The sequence below is a fragment of the Sciurus vulgaris genome, assembly GCF_902686455.1.
Source record: "Sciurus vulgaris genome assembly, chromosome: X".
Classification (NCBI taxonomy): domain Eukaryota; kingdom Metazoa; phylum Chordata; class Mammalia; order Rodentia; family Sciuridae; genus Sciurus; species Sciurus vulgaris.
This window is the reverse complement of record NC_136471.1, coordinates 27,901,313-27,919,593: the sequence shown is the minus strand read 5'-3', so window position 1 is coordinate 27,919,593 and position 18,281 is coordinate 27,901,313. Positions and strand designations below refer to the sequence as shown.

At 34.1% G+C, this 18,281-nt stretch overlaps 1 protein-coding gene across 7 annotated transcripts in view; it reads right to left on the bottom strand.

Annotated features, from left to right (window-relative positions):
- Positions 1 to 18,281, bottom strand: part of TENM1 (teneurin transmembrane protein 1) — a 753,664-nt gene that overhangs the window by 297,633 nt on the left and 437,750 nt on the right. For all 7 annotated transcript variants that reach the window (XM_079123321.1, XM_079123316.1, XM_079123318.1 and 4 more), the window contains one exon: positions 5,508 to 5,746. In XM_079123321.1, coding sequence (XP_078979447.1) covers positions 5,508 to 5,746 — 239 coding nt within the window. The remainder of the gene's footprint in view (positions 1 to 5,507; positions 5,747 to 18,281) is intronic.

The window sequence follows — 18,281 nt, the reverse complement described above, 5'->3', positions numbered from 1 at the left end:
CCTACCCTAAGAGGTCTAAGAAATTTCTATATGAGAAGAGCTTAGAAGGGTAACTTCTTCTCCTTGAGAAAGTATCTCTTGATGCAAGACCTGTATTTAGTGTCCACCAGTCATTTATTTATGAAATAACACCTCTTACTATATATATCTTAAGTACACAGCATTCTGGGGTTCTAAGAAAAAAAATAAGTATAGTATTTGCCTTTCATCAAAATGCCTTCATTCTGAGCACCAAGAGCTAACTATAGTTCTGGAAATTAGTTTTATGTGACAAGGTCCATCCTGTCATTTTAGAATATTTAATTTATATTGAATTCATACTTTTATTTTTGGCAGGTAAAACTGCCACTTAACCTAACGGAGATAAAACTTATGGAACATATTACACCAAAAGGTGATGTATGATGAATATATAAATTATTTTAAAGTAGGGCTGTGATAAATGCACAAATGGCAGATTTGTAATTAGACTGATGTTACACTACTATTTTCCAGATTCTTGCTTTGAGAGATTGCTAGAAAGTTGGTAGATTCTTGAAGTGAAGAAAAAGCCAGTGGTAAGACAGGATCTGCCATTATGGTCATTATTACTGCAAGAAGTAATTGGATATTAAGCATGACACCAAAAGGATTGATGGTTTTCTATAGGATAATGTAAAATGCTTTTTTACCGTTTTATGCTGAATCACTTTTTGAATGTTATAAGCTATAATAAGTTATAATAAAAATATTTTTTCAACCTAGACATGGCTTCTAGATAAAATTACAAAACCATTTGAAAGGTGAAACACCACAGAAGGAAATTAGCAAATAAAGGAAAAGTGATAGCTATTTTAGAACAGGCAGAAGTAAATAACAAACTCATTAGAGGATTCTTGTGAGACATACATTTAGGCTCCAAAAATTGTTTTAGATGACTTTGGAAAGAAAGGAAATGAGCAGTTCATGTTAGGATAAATTATATGCTGATTATGCTTATCTCAGCTCAAATTAATAATCATCATAAAAATCCTACAACACTGATAATATCATTAATCTTTATTTAGATCTGCTAAGCAATGTCCTGGGTGTTTTACATGCTTCTGTTTCCTTTAATTATGAACAAAACCCTGGAGGAAGGTATTATCAACATTCCCATTTTAAAGATGAGGAAACATAGGCACAGAGACACTAATGAAGTGGCTAGCAATTAAAATGTATGGTTTTGGCAAGCATATTTAGCAAATATTGTATTAGGGGACATAGTGCTTTTGATTGAATGGGGAAAAACCTCCATTTCTATTTTCTTATTAAAAATCTTGAATATTCCAAAATTAGAACATGCCACATTCCATTATATTGCTTCCCTCGATAGGCAGGTTCTTGCACTTTTGTTGTGAGACGGGAAAAATGAAGCAACTGCACTCCTCTGACTTTAACATTTTCACCTTTCCTACTTTACTGTAAAAACAGCCACAGAAAAGTAGGACAATTTGGGCTAGTATAAAGGAGGTAGAAGAAAGCACTAAAATCAGTGTTACTTGCAGAGAACAATGCGAAGTGGGCCCTTTTCCCTTTTGCATAGTTTCATTCCTAAACTTTGAATCAGATAACTGGGTTCTGTATTCTATCTTTCCTAATTCTGTATTGCTAATATCCATTCTCATCAACCTTTTACATGTGGACCATACAACATATTATGGCAAAATTTATGGAAAAAATGATTTCATCTGTACAATTTTAATACCACCTGCATCCTCTCAACAGGGTAGGAATCACTGCTAATTACATGGCAAAGCAAAAAGACCATTCATGTCATTAACTGATGATATTGGGTCTAAGAGCCAGAAACTTCTACTCCCCAAGCGGTTCAATGCAAGAGCCCATCTGACCCCAGTCACAATGTATTCTTGTAAGTTTCTCTTGCCTCTTTTATAAACTGCTGACTGTGGAGAAAGTTGTTCAAAACATCAGAGATTGCCAGAGAAACTTTGTTTGTACCCTTCACAACCACTGATGAAGTATCTTAACCTCGCCTTTTCTTGATGCCTTGCATATGGTCATCTGTCTTTCTGACTACTACTTCACATGGCTGATTTGTAAATTCAAGCAAATGTGTTTCTGACTGGCACTGATACATCACTGATGCCAAAATATCAGAGAGGATGAAGCATAGGGGCATACTTTTTTATTCAGATCAAAAATAATACAGATTTATGGAGAAGTGATGACAATAGTCAGTCCATGATGTCTTCATATAATTAGTACCACTCTGTGTCTTTCTTTACCAAACTTTATGACTTCAAAACTTATTCAAAGGAATTATTTTCATTCTGATCCAAAAGGTATAGTGGGTAGATATGGGGATGGGGTTGGTTGCCATGCTTTTCATGTACTGGATTTCCTTTGCTTTCCAATGACCACTTATAGAGCCATAATGCATAGAACATCTATTGATGTCCCTTTGATATTGATGTAATTTCCTCTAGTGGATTGAGGGCAGCATAGCATACAACCATTACTATCTAAAGGTTAGGTATAATGGATAATAGAGGGAAATGAAATAGCAGAAAGGAATTTGCATGGAAAACAGAAACAGTAAATAGTTTCAGTGAAAGATTTTACTTGGGTTGTAGAGAAACTGCAAAAGGGATTGTAAAAAATGATGACTCTTACAGATTCAACAAGAGTCAAAAGTGAAATGGTTTTATATTTTGAAATATAATACTATTTTATTTCAACCACAGAAAGTCATTTAAAAATCATCTTATATATTACAGTTCTTATGGGGCATCTTTCACCTGAATGTGTATTTATGAATTCTTACTCTACCCTCCTGAGATGGTCAGCAATATAGCACTGATGGAATAAATCAAGGAAGAGATTTTTTAGTGATTTATCCAAAGTCACACAATGTCCAGATTGTGACAGAAACAGGAAGAAAGTTACAGTGTTTGACAAAAACATCTCCTCATTTTTTCATTCACTAAACCTTCTGTGCCAGTATTTGGCCTGATAGTTCTTTCTGCATCTAGAAAATCCCATAGTAAATAATTTCAAAAGGTAACTGTCACTGATCAACATATCAGTTGCACTCACCATTGCAATTGAGGACCTGGTACATCTAATTGAATTGTAATTTAAAGAAAAAAATCTGCTGGATTTATTTAGTAGTCCAAGAAGTAAATGAAGTATGAAGTTTACTACAGTGCTAAAAAAGAGGCAGCTAGGCCTAGTGCTCAAGGGTGTGTGCTCTGAAATCAGTCTGCTCTCAAAGCTCAGGATATTCACTTCTTAGTAATGTGACCTCTTAAATTTGCTGTGCCTCAGTTTCCTCATAAAACTGATACTCTCAAGGAATGTTGTGAGAATTAAGTGAGCTAATACAGGTAAATAAATTAGCATAATTCATTTTTTCAGCAAACTTTCATTGAAAGGAATGTTGTGTGCCAGGCCCTGTCAGTAAAACAGTCATGGTCCATTCTGAGTGAATTTTAGTACTCAATAATAATTATAATGATAATAATGGTAATAGTAATAATAGTAAACATTTGAAGGCCACTTTCCATATTTTAAGCCCCATTTCAGTGCTTTGGTTATATTAACTCATTTCATTCTCATCACAATCCCATCTTATAGGCACTATTTAATAACTATTCTACAGATGAGAAATTGGAAGCTTGAAAAGGTTAAATAATTTGCCCATGGCAACATACCTAAGTGACAGAGGATTGAAAATCTATGCTCATAACCTTACTCACAGTCTACACTGCCTTACTGTCATGCCATGTTGATATACCATTGTTTACCTATTCAAAAAGGCAGTTCTTGAAATGAATGAATTCTACTTTCATTTAGTAAATGAATAAATGAATAAATGCACAGCCTAATTAAACATGTCTCAGAATACATAATGAAAATTTTGATTCAGGAATAGCCTTCAGAATAAATTTAAATAGAAACATAGTTATAAATGCCATGCAAACACGTGAATGATGAGTTTGCTATTACCTGAATTTGTTTATACCAAGGGTTCATTCTTGTATCTAAAACATTACCTCTCTATTCAGTAAAAGGTAATGGAAATGAACCCAGAACACAATAGTTGGTCTCATAATTGAATAAGAACATTTTAAATAGTCTTTAATTATATTTAAATTTCTCAAATTATTTCTTGTATTGGATGATTTCATATTAAAATCATTTTTGAGGTACAGTAATTTTTCATCTCCCACCTTCATCCCTTAAGTAGTAATTCATATTACAGGTATTATAAATGAAATAAACCTACATGTTGGTTTATCCTGAAATACCTGAGATAAAAGATACCACACATTTTAATATTATAGACTAACATTCACATTTAATAGCATCATTATTTAAATATATCTAGATTATGTGATGGAAATATAAAAGAGAGAATCCTGAACATCAACATAGGCTATGATCCTATATTGTTGACATCTTCAGTAACCTTCCTATAAAACATGGTTTTTTACTTACCATCCCCTATTTTATGACTCCAATGGAAAATGGTTATGTGAACTCTCTTATTATTCACACTCTAGATAAATGGGAACCAACCAAACATAGTTTATTATTTATAATTATAATAAAGGCCAATTCCCATTTTAACTACTTCTCAGAATCATATTCATTATGTCTTAGTGGGTAATTCTTCTTCAATTAGCAAACTGGATTAAACCTGAAAATAAGTTACTAGTGACATATCTGGATAGAATTTTTTTTTCCTATCATGACATTCTATTCATTCTAAGAATAGTACTTCCACAAAATACATTTTCTTAATTTACATTTTAGACTTCAGAACCACTCAAGCAAGTAAATTAATATTAAGTCAAAATACAATTCTATCCAGAAAAAATCAATACAATTTGCTATTAAATGAGGACAACTTTAATCAGGGTTACTCAAGAACAGCAGCAATATTTTTCCTATAAGTATAACAAGTGCCTTACAACTGTTTTTTACACCTTCTCAAACACAGTAACCACACAATTTTCAATTACCTAATGAAAATAAGGATACAATTTTTTATCTCAGTGTAAAAATCTGAATTCTTGGGAAAAATTGTGCACTGGATTTTCTGATAGTTTCCAAATAACTACTGCTTTAATGAAATTGCTACCTGAAAATTCAGTGGCAGTATTATCGTTTAACTGTAATTTAAGAAGCTATTGTAGATTAGTACTTATGACTTCTAATGAGAAAACCATAACAACCTTTTAATTGAAAGGAAAATGGTTAACTACAGTAATTGCAATCAATAAGACTGTGTTAGTAGTATAAATATTTCTTCTCAAAGAGCATTCCTTACTCTCTGCAGGAGTATTTAAGGTTAAGAAATGAAAAAAAAAAAAAAAACAAATTAGAAATCCATTTGTTATTTATAATACTAAGCTGTGATCCAAATTTGTACACCCCAGAGTGGAGAGAAAAACCCACCCTCATCACGAGTAAAATAAGACTTCGATTAAGAAGAAAATGTAGGCATGTAAAGGGCTTACCAATCACATAGGCTAGTAACAAGGCCAAAGTCACCGTAATTGCAGTGGCGCTCAAGGCTGTGCACTTCCAATTACAGCACCTATAAGGTTTGTTAAAGGTAAAGGCAGGTCGAGAAAAGGTGCTTCGAGGAAGTGGTCTGGGAGGGGGCGAGTACACGGTATTGGATGTCAGAGGGTAGTTCTGACTGGCAGCACTGAAGATAGCAGAAGAACCAGATCCATGTTTGAACAGAAAATGCCTGTAGGGGAGAAAACACAAAAGTTTGGGCTATAATACCAAATCTCACTGCTACAAAAAAACAAACTCCACTAATTTCAAATAATGCTATGACAGAGCTCAGAGGAATCAGAGGGGCTTAGAAATTTTCATATACCCAAGAGGGAACTTTAAATTGCCTGTGGTGGTCTCTGTCTTCTTTTCTTCTTTTCTTTTCTCATTTACAGCTTTCCTCATTTAGACTTTCAAGAGGAACAAAGAAGTCTTGCATTTCCTGACTTTCTGGCTAGTGAACACTAACAATCTACATTTCTTATTATTTGCAATATTTCTGTCTTTTATTCAATACAGAAAGATAAGTATCATCAGGAATTTTGATAATTAGAATGGGCTGAACACCACTGTTCCTCACTATCAAACCTTGGAAACTAGCTTTTTGTCATATTTTCACCCAACATTTTGTCTTAAAAAATTATCTAACACACAGTCAAATCAAAGAACGTTATAATAAACACCTATACACTCAACTAGATTCTACAGTTAAGATTTGACTATATTCCCTTTATCAACCACCTATATATCACTTCACTCTTCTACCCATCAGTTCCTCTCAGTTATTTAAGCATTTTGAAGTATACTGCATACAGCAGTTTATTTCCATTCACATATTTCAGCTTCATATGATCTAGAGTTTGATACTTTTACAGATATTTCAATGTAATTTTTACATGATCAAATGCACAATTTAAAGTACACATTTGCTGAGATTTGACAAATGCAAGCCCTTTTGCAAACCAAACCCCTATCAAGATGTAGAACATTCTGATCACACTAGGAAGTGTCCTCTCAACTTTTTAAGTACATTCCTATCTCCATTACCAGAGACAACCACTATTCTGTATTTTTCCCACCAAACATTCATATTGCTTCTCATAGAACTTCATATAAATGGGGTTATGCTGCTGACAGATTTGAATTACTGCTAGAGGTTTCATAAATATTGTAATGTAGGTCTTCCATAAACAGTAGTGCTATATTTACCTGGAAGAAGTTGCCAAAAACAAATAAAGGTTTGAATAAGAGGTGTCCCCCTAAAAGTTCATGGGTTATTCAATATAGCAATATTTAGAGGTGAAATGATTAGATGATGAGAGTTGTAAGGTAATTGGTGAATTAATCCATTTGATGAATTAGTAATTAAAAAGACTGTACTGGGTGGTAATTATAGGCAGATGGGACATGGTTGGAGGAAGTAGGTTTTTGGGAGCATGTCCTTGGGGATTACATCTTGTCCTCACCCTCCCGCCTTCTGCTTCCTGGATGCCATGATGTGAGCAGCATTCCTCTTTCATACCCTTCTGCCATGATGTTCAGCCTTACCTCAGGCCCAGAGCAATGGAGTTGGCTAACCGTGGACTAAACCTCCAAAACCATGAGTCCCAAAGTAAACTTTTGCTCCTCTAAATTGTTCTTGTCAGGCATTTTTAGTCACAGTGATACAAATCTGACTAGCACAGGAAGTATATTTCTTTCCACATATACTTTATGCCAACTGAGGGCTAGGTGCTATGTGTTGTGATGGAGTCATTATCTCACTTAGTCTTCATTCATATGAAATAGGTCATATTATTTTCTTCATTGTGTATTTAAGGAAATGAAGGCCTAAAGATGTTAAGTGACATACCTAAATTCACCTGGCAAGTGAATGACAGAATTGGAACCTAAGTCATCTGGGTTCAAAAGTCCTTAATATTAATTACTCTACTGTGTCACCTGGGCAGTGAAATGCACTGCTAAACAAAGCAGTGCATTCTGTTGCTACAATTAAATGTACAAAACAAAATCTCCTTGCTAAGGAAAAGTGCCCAAATGCATAAATCACTAGATGATTTTAAGACTGATTTCTAGCTTCCATATTTATAGAACAAAAGCATATGCATTTAAAGGGGAAAAGCAGAACTCTACCTGCCAGTTATTGAAAAATATTCACAATGGAGAATTTTGATTTAGTATTCTGAGGTTAAAGAAATTTTTAAGGAGTTGAGTTGCAGAGAGGAGTTGGGATTCACAAGTCTTTCTGGAGGGCAATTTGGCATTATGTATCAAAAGACTAACTATATACACATTTGTTTACACAATAATTATGCTTATAGGGGTTTATCTTCAGGAAACAATGTGTATGACAATGTATATAAAAACCATTCATTGCAATGTTATTTAAAACAGCAAAAACCTCCACCCAAATACCTAATGATTGGTATTTTATTAAGTCAATTATTTTACAAACATACAATTCTATACAATCATTTCAGATTGTGTTGTAAAAGAATATCTGTTCACTAGGAAAAGTGTTTATAAATAACACCTAGTGAAAGAAGGCAGGCCATAAAAGAACATGAGCAATAGGACATAATCTTTCAAAGAAAAAAGTATATGTGTTCATGGAAAAATAATAATTTGTGTTATGTTTGGATGGGAGGGTTATTTCCTGACCTTTTCTGACTTGAGCTTGCATTGATTTTGTAACTAAGATAAAAAAGATTGGTGGGGAGGGAAGTGGAAAATTCGCTGGAAAGTACCAACTACAGGAACAGTTGCTTCCATTTAAGTGGACTTGATTTATTGAGCACCTACAAAGGTCAGGCATCAGCTTATGCAATTTATATGCATTATTTTGATCCTCATATGTCTGCAAAATTGATACTATTTTCCTAATCTTACAGATGATTAAACTGAGACACAAACAGGTTTATTAGGAGTAGTGATAATAATAATTATCATAATACTGTTGAGAGATGACATTTGAGTGCTTGCTTGTGTCACACATCATTTTAAATATTGCACAAAGCATTTTATCATTTAATATTTTTCAACAACTTTATTACAGTTAGTATCTTCATTTTCCAGAGGGAGAAACAAAACACAAAGTAATTAAGTAACTTTTCCATGGTCTCACAGCTAGTAACTCGTGGAACTGAATTTCAAACCCAGGCAAATGGCTCCAGAGGCATTGCTCTCAACAGATACACTGCGATACACTCTGCTAGGTTGTGCAGTTAGGGAGTACATTAAGACTTGAATCTAGGCCTTTCAAGGCACAGGACAAGCATGCCTTTTATAGGATCTGGCATGTAGGTGATATTGAATTGAGCCACATTATTACCCTTTTTCCTTTGGGACTAATGACAAGAGTGTGATAATGAGGGCTTACAGAATCAGAGTTAGAAGGAACCTCAGAAATCATCCAGAAGCCAAATCCTTCATTTTTCAATTAGAGTAACTATGATCCAGAAGATGAAAGTGACTTAACCTAAAAATAATGTAGGTCATTAGGCACATGGATAAAATTGGTATCTGGAACTTCCAAAATGGTTTATTTCTCTTTCCCTCTTATACCTGTACTCCAGTCTTCACTGGATTAATACCAAGTTCTAATCACCTGGGTTAAAAGACCCAGGCTCAACAAATATTATCCGTTTAAACAGTACTACATAACATATGTCTCTTCTTTTGTTTGTAACATGTTCGTGCAGTAAGATTTAAAGACCATCCTAATTATTTTGGATGCATGGGTGAGCACTACAAAGAAGCCACCCTTTAGTTGATGAGAACCTAAAAGAGTTATTGCTGCTTCTAAAGGCACCTAATTTATCCCCAGGATAGAGAAACAGTATATAAATAGTATTAAGAATAACTATATTTTATTGAAGAAGTGACTCATAGCATTGTGCTCTTTTCATTTGATTGTGCTTCCTTTTTCAGGTTTTGAAATAATCTCCTCTGTGCCATAAAGAGGCAGATTTCTTCTTTAATGTCTGCTTAGCAATCCCAGCCTGTGTTTTCCCCTCTGGCCATCTGATTTACTAGTAAGCAAGAAGTAGAGTTCTTTGCAGGCAGCATAAGGGAGTAGCCTCCTTACCTCTCTGCCCCTGCCCCATGGTTACTTTGGAGGTGACAAAATGTCAATTACAAATAGCTAATCCTATAAAGCAATACTCTCGTATGTTCATATGGGAAGTTCGGCAGCATGCAGCTCTTTTACTCAATGTTTGGAGATAAAATCTTCAATCCTTTGCATATTTATGAAGGTGAACAATTGGATTTTTAAGACAATGTAAGTGGCCCAATATGTTGGATATTGATTTGGTTTGGTATATAATTAAGAAGTAGAAGAAAGACAAAGAAAGAGAGAATTGTTGGCTATTATGATGGCAATTACAAGCAATAATCAATATCCCTGAGCACTGTAATTTCATCTGATATACACCAAAGGATTTCCAAATGCAGTTTCATAAGTAAAATATTACAGCATAATGAATAAATTCAACACTAGTCACAGCAGAGCAACATTTAAACTAATTCATATTTGAGTGGAATCCAAATTACAGTCCTTGGTGAGGATAGATAATAGAGTAAATTCATATAGTATGGTTCTTGTTTTCTTATTAACAAGCTCAGATTAAGATTCTATGCTGAAAGTGATCTATACTTTGATGTTCATCATGAAAAACAGCAATGCAAATGCTAGGTAGTGTCATAGGTTTTGTAGTCCATTGTTGGAAAGTGAAATCAGTGCCTAATATGCTTTCATAGTCCTTGAAAAAAGTAGGAGCATAAAGACAAATGTTCAGTGCTAGACTTCAGCTATGTGCTCATAAAATCAGATCATCTGTCTAAGCACATTGCTTTTCCCTGGGGACCTGAGGATATACTAAAATGTTGCTATCAATTTCATACAATTGGGTTTTTTTCCACAGAGCAAATGATAAAAATGCAGTTCAAGAGTTTATGTGTAAGTAGTAGTCTTCTTTGCATCTGTTTTAATATTCAAGTTCAAATTTAAAAAGGAAAAGCAAGATATTGCCAAAAGGAAATGGGCATATAAGGAAATTGAAAAAAATCTTCAAAACTAATGAGACCCAGTGGTGGTAAATGGGAATATAATAAATGTTCCTGTAAGGATTTTAAAGTCATCTATAAAAAAGGGGAAAATGTACTCTCTCCTTTTAAACCCCTCATACTACATAATTCTGAGGGTATCTGTTAGCATTAAATAACATGATTTAATGCGGCACTTAAAATTCTACAGGAAACAAATCTACAGCTTTTTAACAACAGATGTATAAATAACCAATAATTTTTTTACATCTTGTAAACATTCTTATGCAACACATAGCCAAACCTATATTCCTGTAGCTATAAGCATTTGCCTCATTTTTGTACCCAGAGGAAGGAATGCATATGCTTTTGGAAGGAGCTGAACTTGATTTAAAAAACGAATGTGAATAGGTCGAAATCACATTTGGATAAGGTAGTGAAATTTGGATAATTGCTTATATTTTAAAAATTATTAAATGTATTTTGTGATAAAAACCACATGACACAAAATTTTCCATCTTAAGCATTTTAAGCATATTGTGCATATTGTTCAGTACTGTTAAGGATATTCATTTTGCTGTGTAACATCTCTGGAAAGTTCTTCTTATAAATCTGAAACACTATACCCATTATAAACTTCTTTTTTTCCTCTCCCCCAACAACCATCATTCCACTCTTCTTAAAATTCGACTACTTTACATACTTCATAATCATATTCTATCTTTCTGTGCTTGGTTTATTTCACTTAACATAATGTCCTGAAGGTTCATTCATGTTGTAGCATGTGACAGAATTTTCTTCCTTTTTAGGGCCAAGTTATATTCCACAATATGTCTTTATCACTTTCTGTTTATCTGTTCATCCACTGACAGACACTTGGGTTGCTTCTACCTCTTGACTATTGTGAATAGCATTTCTATGAATGTAGTGGCATGAATATCTCTTCAAGGACTGCTTTCATTTCTTTGGGATAAGTACCAGAAGAGGGATTGCTGGATCATAGGGTAGTTCTGTTTTCACATTTCTGAGACACTTTCATGCCATTTTCCATAGTGATTATACTTTTCAATCCCACCAACTGTGTACAGAGGTTCCATTTTGCCACATCTTCAATGTTTGATATTATTATTATGGGTTTTAGTAGTATCCTAATGGGTGAGGTGATATCTCACTGTGGTTTCAATATACTTATCTGACTACTAGTTGTTGAACACCTTTTCATATGTCTTTTGATCATTTGTACAATGTCTTTGGAGAAATGTCTATTCACAGGTATTTATCACAATGGTTCCAAATAACACATGCAAATAAAGAAAATGCTATTTGGGATCTGCCCTATTTTCTTCTCTGACAAGGATACCTAGCATTGTTTTGTGGAAAAGGATGATTTCTGGCCAAGTATCAACCTCAACATCCCTAGTTTTCCCTTAATAACCCTTTCCTGTATTCCCCTTTAGGAAAAACACTCCTAAAGAGTATTTATCTAAATTCTTCTTGAGCCTAATTGTATTATTAGTTTAGAAAACTTCCTGAATTATCAAATTGTGCTCCTCTACTAACAGCAACACAAAGGAGGATTTTGATTTGTCCTTGGATTCTCCCAACTATTATGCTACTATTATCTGTACATCTCCTCTAAACCTTATATACCAAATGTGGGGGGGGATTAAAAAAATAGAAGATCAGTGGAGTAGACATAGGGAAATGAAAGGAAGGGAGGGGGACAGGAAAAGGAAAGACAGTGGAATGAATCTGCCATAACGTTCCTATATACACATATGCAGAAAGATCAGTAGAATAGAGGAAAGGGAAGGGAACAAACAGCAGAAGGAAGGCAGGGAGGTAAAGGGGAAGTACTGAGGAATGAATTAGAGCAAAGTATATCCCATGTTTTTATCATTATGTCAAAATGAATTCTATTGTCATGTATAACTAAAATGAACCAATACAAACATGTGCTTTGTGTTATTCATTATTTTTAAAGGAGTTTTAAGGTACCTATTGAAGCCTTAAATTTCTGAGGCTTAAGTCTTAGCTCTATAATCTGTTTTCAAATGGAAATACTCTATGGTCTTTATTATTATTATTGTGATTTTACAAATGGATTATTCAATAGCAGAAGCAATACCTGTAGTACCTCGTCAACTTCCTCTAAATTGCGTATGTCTTGAAGGCTAGAAATGGGTCTTGATTTTTGGTATGATATCTCTTACTTCAAAGATATAGAAGACATCAATGTTTATAGCAGCTCAACTCAAAACAGCTAAACTCTGGAACCAACCTAGATGCCCTTCAACAGATGAATGAATAAAGAAAAATATGGCATACATACACAATGGAATATTATTCAGCCTTAAAGAATAACAAAATTATGGCATTTGCTGGTAAATAGATGATGGAGTTGGAGAATATCATGCTAAGTGAAATAAGCCAGTTCCAAATATCCAAAGGCCTAATGTTTTCTCTGATATACGGGTACTAATTCACAATAAGGTGGGGGGGGGTAGGGAGAAACAGAGGTACTTTGGATTGGACAGGGGGCAGTAAAGGGAGGGGATGGGGTATGGTGGTAGGAAGGATAGTAGAATGAATAAAACATTATTACCCTATGTACATATGATTACATGACCTGTGTAACTCTACACCATGTACAACCAGAAGAATGACAAGTTATACTCCATTTATGTATGATGTGTCAAAATGCATTCTACTGTCATATGTGACTAATTAGAATAAAAAAGGTATAGAAGAAATATGTATTACTTTGTGTGATATCTTCGCTTCTTTTCAAAGGCTCTTGTTTCATTGTACAGAATGAACAAAGCTTGGGGATTTTAAAGAAGAGAAATATGAAAGATATTATTCATTCATATCACAACTCTTTTAAAATATTTTTTAGTTGTCGATGGACCCTATTTGTTTGTTTTTAATGTGGTGCTGATTCTATCCCACTACCTCACACATGCTAGGCAAACACTCTACCACTAAGCCACAACCCCAGTCCCTCTCAACTCTTTTTGTGAGTCATTTTGGTAAGAAAAGAATTACTGTTAATAGAAAGAATAACAATTTTTAAATAATTGCTGTTTATGATAATGGCAAAAGCAATGACCACTACTGAACATATAGTATGTACTAGGCACTTGATAAAGTACTTCATGACACTGAATCCTCAAAATATCCCTCTTAGATAGATTATCTGCATTTTACAGGTGATGCACCCAAGAATCAGGTATGAAGACATATAAATTTCCTAATATCACACAACCAAAAAGGGAGAGTTGGAAAATGTCTTCAGTTTTGTTGTTTAGTAAAATGCAAGCCACATGACAGTAGGGATATCTTACTCATTGCTGTATTCCTAGCATCTAAAATGATGCACGGACAACAGATACTCAATAAATATTTTAAAATCCATGCATGAATAACAAAATCTATTTACTTAACCACTGAGCATACATTAGTTCACAATATCAGTCATACTATTAATCATTAAGGTAATACAGTATTCTTAAGTCAAACGACCATCGGATATTTCTCTTTTCAAAGATGACTATATATTTAAGCTGAGTAAATCATTGAATATGCATTTATGAAAATATTTCTTTCATTTCTTGAAATTACAGAAATTACAAGATGATATTAGGAGGGCAGTATATACTTATAACCATTATGAAAGTGAGCTAATCATCATGCCTCCTTGTTTAGAATGACAGACATCAGAAAATTTTCAAGCAAGAGTACCCTGGACTATCCTACAGAAAATAAACATTTTTGTTACATGGAATTTGTAGGTAAAATGAAACCAGGAGTGCTGGTGTAGAAATATAAATGCTAGAGAATGAAAATACTGCGTATTTTACAATATTTGACAAAGTTGTCTCAGTAGACCCCAAAATAAATTAAAATAAATAATTCTGTACCACTTCATAATAATGTCCTTTCAAGTCCAACCACCTCTCATTGTCTTTCTTCCAGTTAGACTCTGTGGATTTGACTTTAATTTAAAAACTCTACACCAGTTGAAAGGTAAATATCAAATTAATATTTTCTATCAATGCAAATGTTCTCATATGAAAGAGCTCAGGTCAATATATAAACTTATTTACTTAGATAAGCAAGCTTACCTTATTTTTTTTTCACTTTTCACTTAATAATAATTTAGATCTTGAGATGTGATGTGGAAGGTACAATCCTTTCAAAGCAGAAAAGTTTAGAAAACTATTGATGGGTGCATTTTCAATCTTCTTTTCATTTTATATATGGTTCCCATGAAGAAATAACAGAAGGCCACCTCACAGTTTTTAGTAATTCGTTTCCTTATAGGACTACTTAAAAGAGGAACAAACATGTGACCTGGGACAAATTTGTAACTACACCTTTAAAACTAAACAAGACTCTATATTTTCTGGTACTTCTTAATAAAAAAACTCTTCTTTTTTTAAAAGAAATTCAATTATTTTTTCCCTTTGCAAATGCTGAAAGCCAGGTACCAATTTAACTCATCAGAACCACCCGCTGATTTTATAGAATTCTCTTTACTGGCTATTTACTTTGGTTGTTTTTTTTTTTTTTTTCTTTTTAAAGGAGGGGGTAGTGGGCAGAGTAGTACATACTTTGATTACCCTTTTATTCATCCTCATTTTCTAGACATGTATTTTTCTCATTTATTTTATGAACCAGTTGACATAGTACACTTTTCTGTATCATTTGTTTTTATTGAATTGTAATCTACATTAGCAAGGGCATCTTATTTTAAAGAAATATTGTTTAAAATTAATTACAAAGTAGTGCAAGAAGGACGGAGCCTAAGAGTTTCTCATTAAACTCTTCAAGTTGAAAATCTAGATTGTTGTTCTAATGTAGCCTTTTTTTTTCTTCTTGCAGTACTAGGGATTGAACTCAGGGGGGTCGCCACTTTAACAATGTGCTACATCCACAGCCCTTTTCATTTTTTTAATTTCAAGACAAGGTCTCATTAAGTTTCTGAGGCTAGCCTCAACCTCGAGATCCTTCTGCATCAACCTCCTGAGTCCCTAGGATCATAAGTGTGCACCACTGTACTGAGCCCTTAATGCAACTTTTAAAGGATGTTTATGAACATCCTGTACTGAGCCCTTAATGCTCATAATGTTCATAAATATCCTTTAAAAGTTGTTTTTAAAACTGGTATTGCTTAATACCAGTTCTTATTTCTTTGACAGTCTTACTCATGCATGTAATTTAAAGGTAAAAATGTTTTATCATGTCATAAAATATTAAGAAATGCCACTCAATTCAGTTTCCTAATCTCTGTGGCATAAAATTTTCCTAAAAGACAAGCATATAAAAGGATTGGTCATTATTTGAAATAATAGCCACAAAATCAAGGAGGTGGCCTGAGGCAGAGAATGCCTGCTCCTAACAAACAGCTCCATTCTCCCCTCCAGGGCAGGTAGAATACATTTCCCATTTCTCTTAGGTGTAGTCATGTGACTGAGTTCTGGATGAAGAAATATAAAGTGTGTGCAAAGTGATGTTTTGATACTTCCAGGTTTAAAAACTTCCAAACTCAGGGTCCTCAATCTACTTATGGGAAGTGAATAGACCCAAGAAAGAAAGGAACCTAATAATTAATTCCATGGAATATTGTGCATCATAGAAAATACAAAAAATTTGCAACCATATAAGCATATCAGATATGCCGATTATTCTCTCTCAGCACAGAGCCTTTGACAAGGCATTCCTATCCATGATTTCCCCATCCCTCAATCCCCATTCCATGTAGCCATAGTTAATTGACAAGAATGAGGTAGCCAACTTGAGAGAAATTGTATTCCTTCCCTGAAATCTAGACACGGAGACACAGTCTACTGGGGAATCCAAATGCAAGGTAATCTTGATCCAGAGATGGGGATACAATATAATAAGGGAAGAAAGAAAGAAATTGCATCTAAAGTAAAACCTGAAAATAGAACAAATACGTAGAAAGAAACAGAAATGATACATCCATGTGGCCCTAGAAAGACAAAGAATGATGGAAAGAGTTCCATCCTTTATTAGGTTCTTATTGTGCTTTTTTCATTGTGAGAATAGAATACCCATTATCATTTTTTAAAACCTCCTTTTTATTTGATTTAGTTTGAAATGTTATCTGCTCTCAGTTACTGCAAAATTCCTAAGGCAATAACAATCTTCCATGTTGGGGGGAAAAAACTGAATTCTTAGGGTATATATTTTCAACATAGCCCTGTGCTGTCCTATTCCACCCCAAAACTAAAAACAAATAAAACTCAAATACCTACTCCACAGAAATTTAATTTAGAGCAAAACACATGGAAATAGTAGTGATAATGATCTTTGGGTGACAGAAATTGTAGTTATTTGAGACTGTATGTGTTCTTTCTATGTTTGAAATGAAGGTATACCACTTTTATAAGATCTTTCATGTTGTGCCCTGCCCTCTGTGGGCCTGTCAGCCTCACCACTACTATTATCTCCAAAGCCCTCTATGCTTCTAGTCATCCTATGCCATATGCGTCTTTTCAAATATGCCATTTATTTTTCAGGCCTCTGTGTCTGTATAACTTTTTGGTGAAGAACAATATCAGAACAGCCTGGAAATCCCCCAAAGTAGTATAGGTCTGAAGGAAGGCAGAAGATAGAGAATAAAGAATAAACACGGGGAGAATGAAGAGTACTGAAGAGAGAGGAATAAGATAAGAGATGCTATAGATAGGTTGATGATAAATAAATATAAAATGGTTATATTTACAAGGTTATAGAATATTTTTTTAGTTGTTCTAGTGATCACCTGGCCTCCTTTGCTATAGGCTGTCTTCATAAGATCTAAACTGTCACCAAGGATACAGTATAACCTTCCATTCTTTTGTAGTTCCAGCCAACAAACCAATTAAATGCAGTACAAAGCCATGTATATATTCAATGTGTCACTATACACTCCTCTTGCTTAAGACTCTGACAAAGACAAGTTTATTAATTAAAAATTATATGAAAGCAATAGGAGGAGGTTTAGAGTTACATGGATTTAATTTTGTGGTTTCCACTCTTAATCACAGTATAAACTGGAGAACTATCTAAATAAACAAATGCCTCAGAAGTAGGGATAGGAAGAGGGAAGAAGGGAAGGTAAACATGGAATTGTAAGAGTCTGAATAGGGGTTGCATAAAAAGGGAACAAATAACAATAAAGTCTGTCTCAATAATACCAAGAATAGGTTGGGAAACATCAGTGAAAAAGAGTGTTTCTTGATTGTGGATAAATTGACCCATGGGGAACATTTGGTAATGTCTGGAGACATTTTGGGTTGTCATGATTGGGGAAAGGGCCACTGGCATCTAGTAGGTACAGGCCAGACATGCTGCTAAACATCTTACAATGCACTGGACAATCTGCTTCCTGAAGGCATATATGCAATGAATTATTCAGCCTGAAATGTCAATAGTGGCAAGGTTGAGAAATCTTGGTCTAAAACTATTCATTCAATTGGAACATGCAGTTTTGAGTATTCAACATCTCTATGGGAGGGAATCTGTCATTAAAGATTTCTAGAAAAATATTTTCTTTCCAGGCACTCAGGATCTTATCTTCCTCTCTCAAGCTCACAGCTATTCTTCTTTGAGACTACTTTCACTTGGAATTTGTATATTATCCAAACAAATACACTGAACCTTGGAGC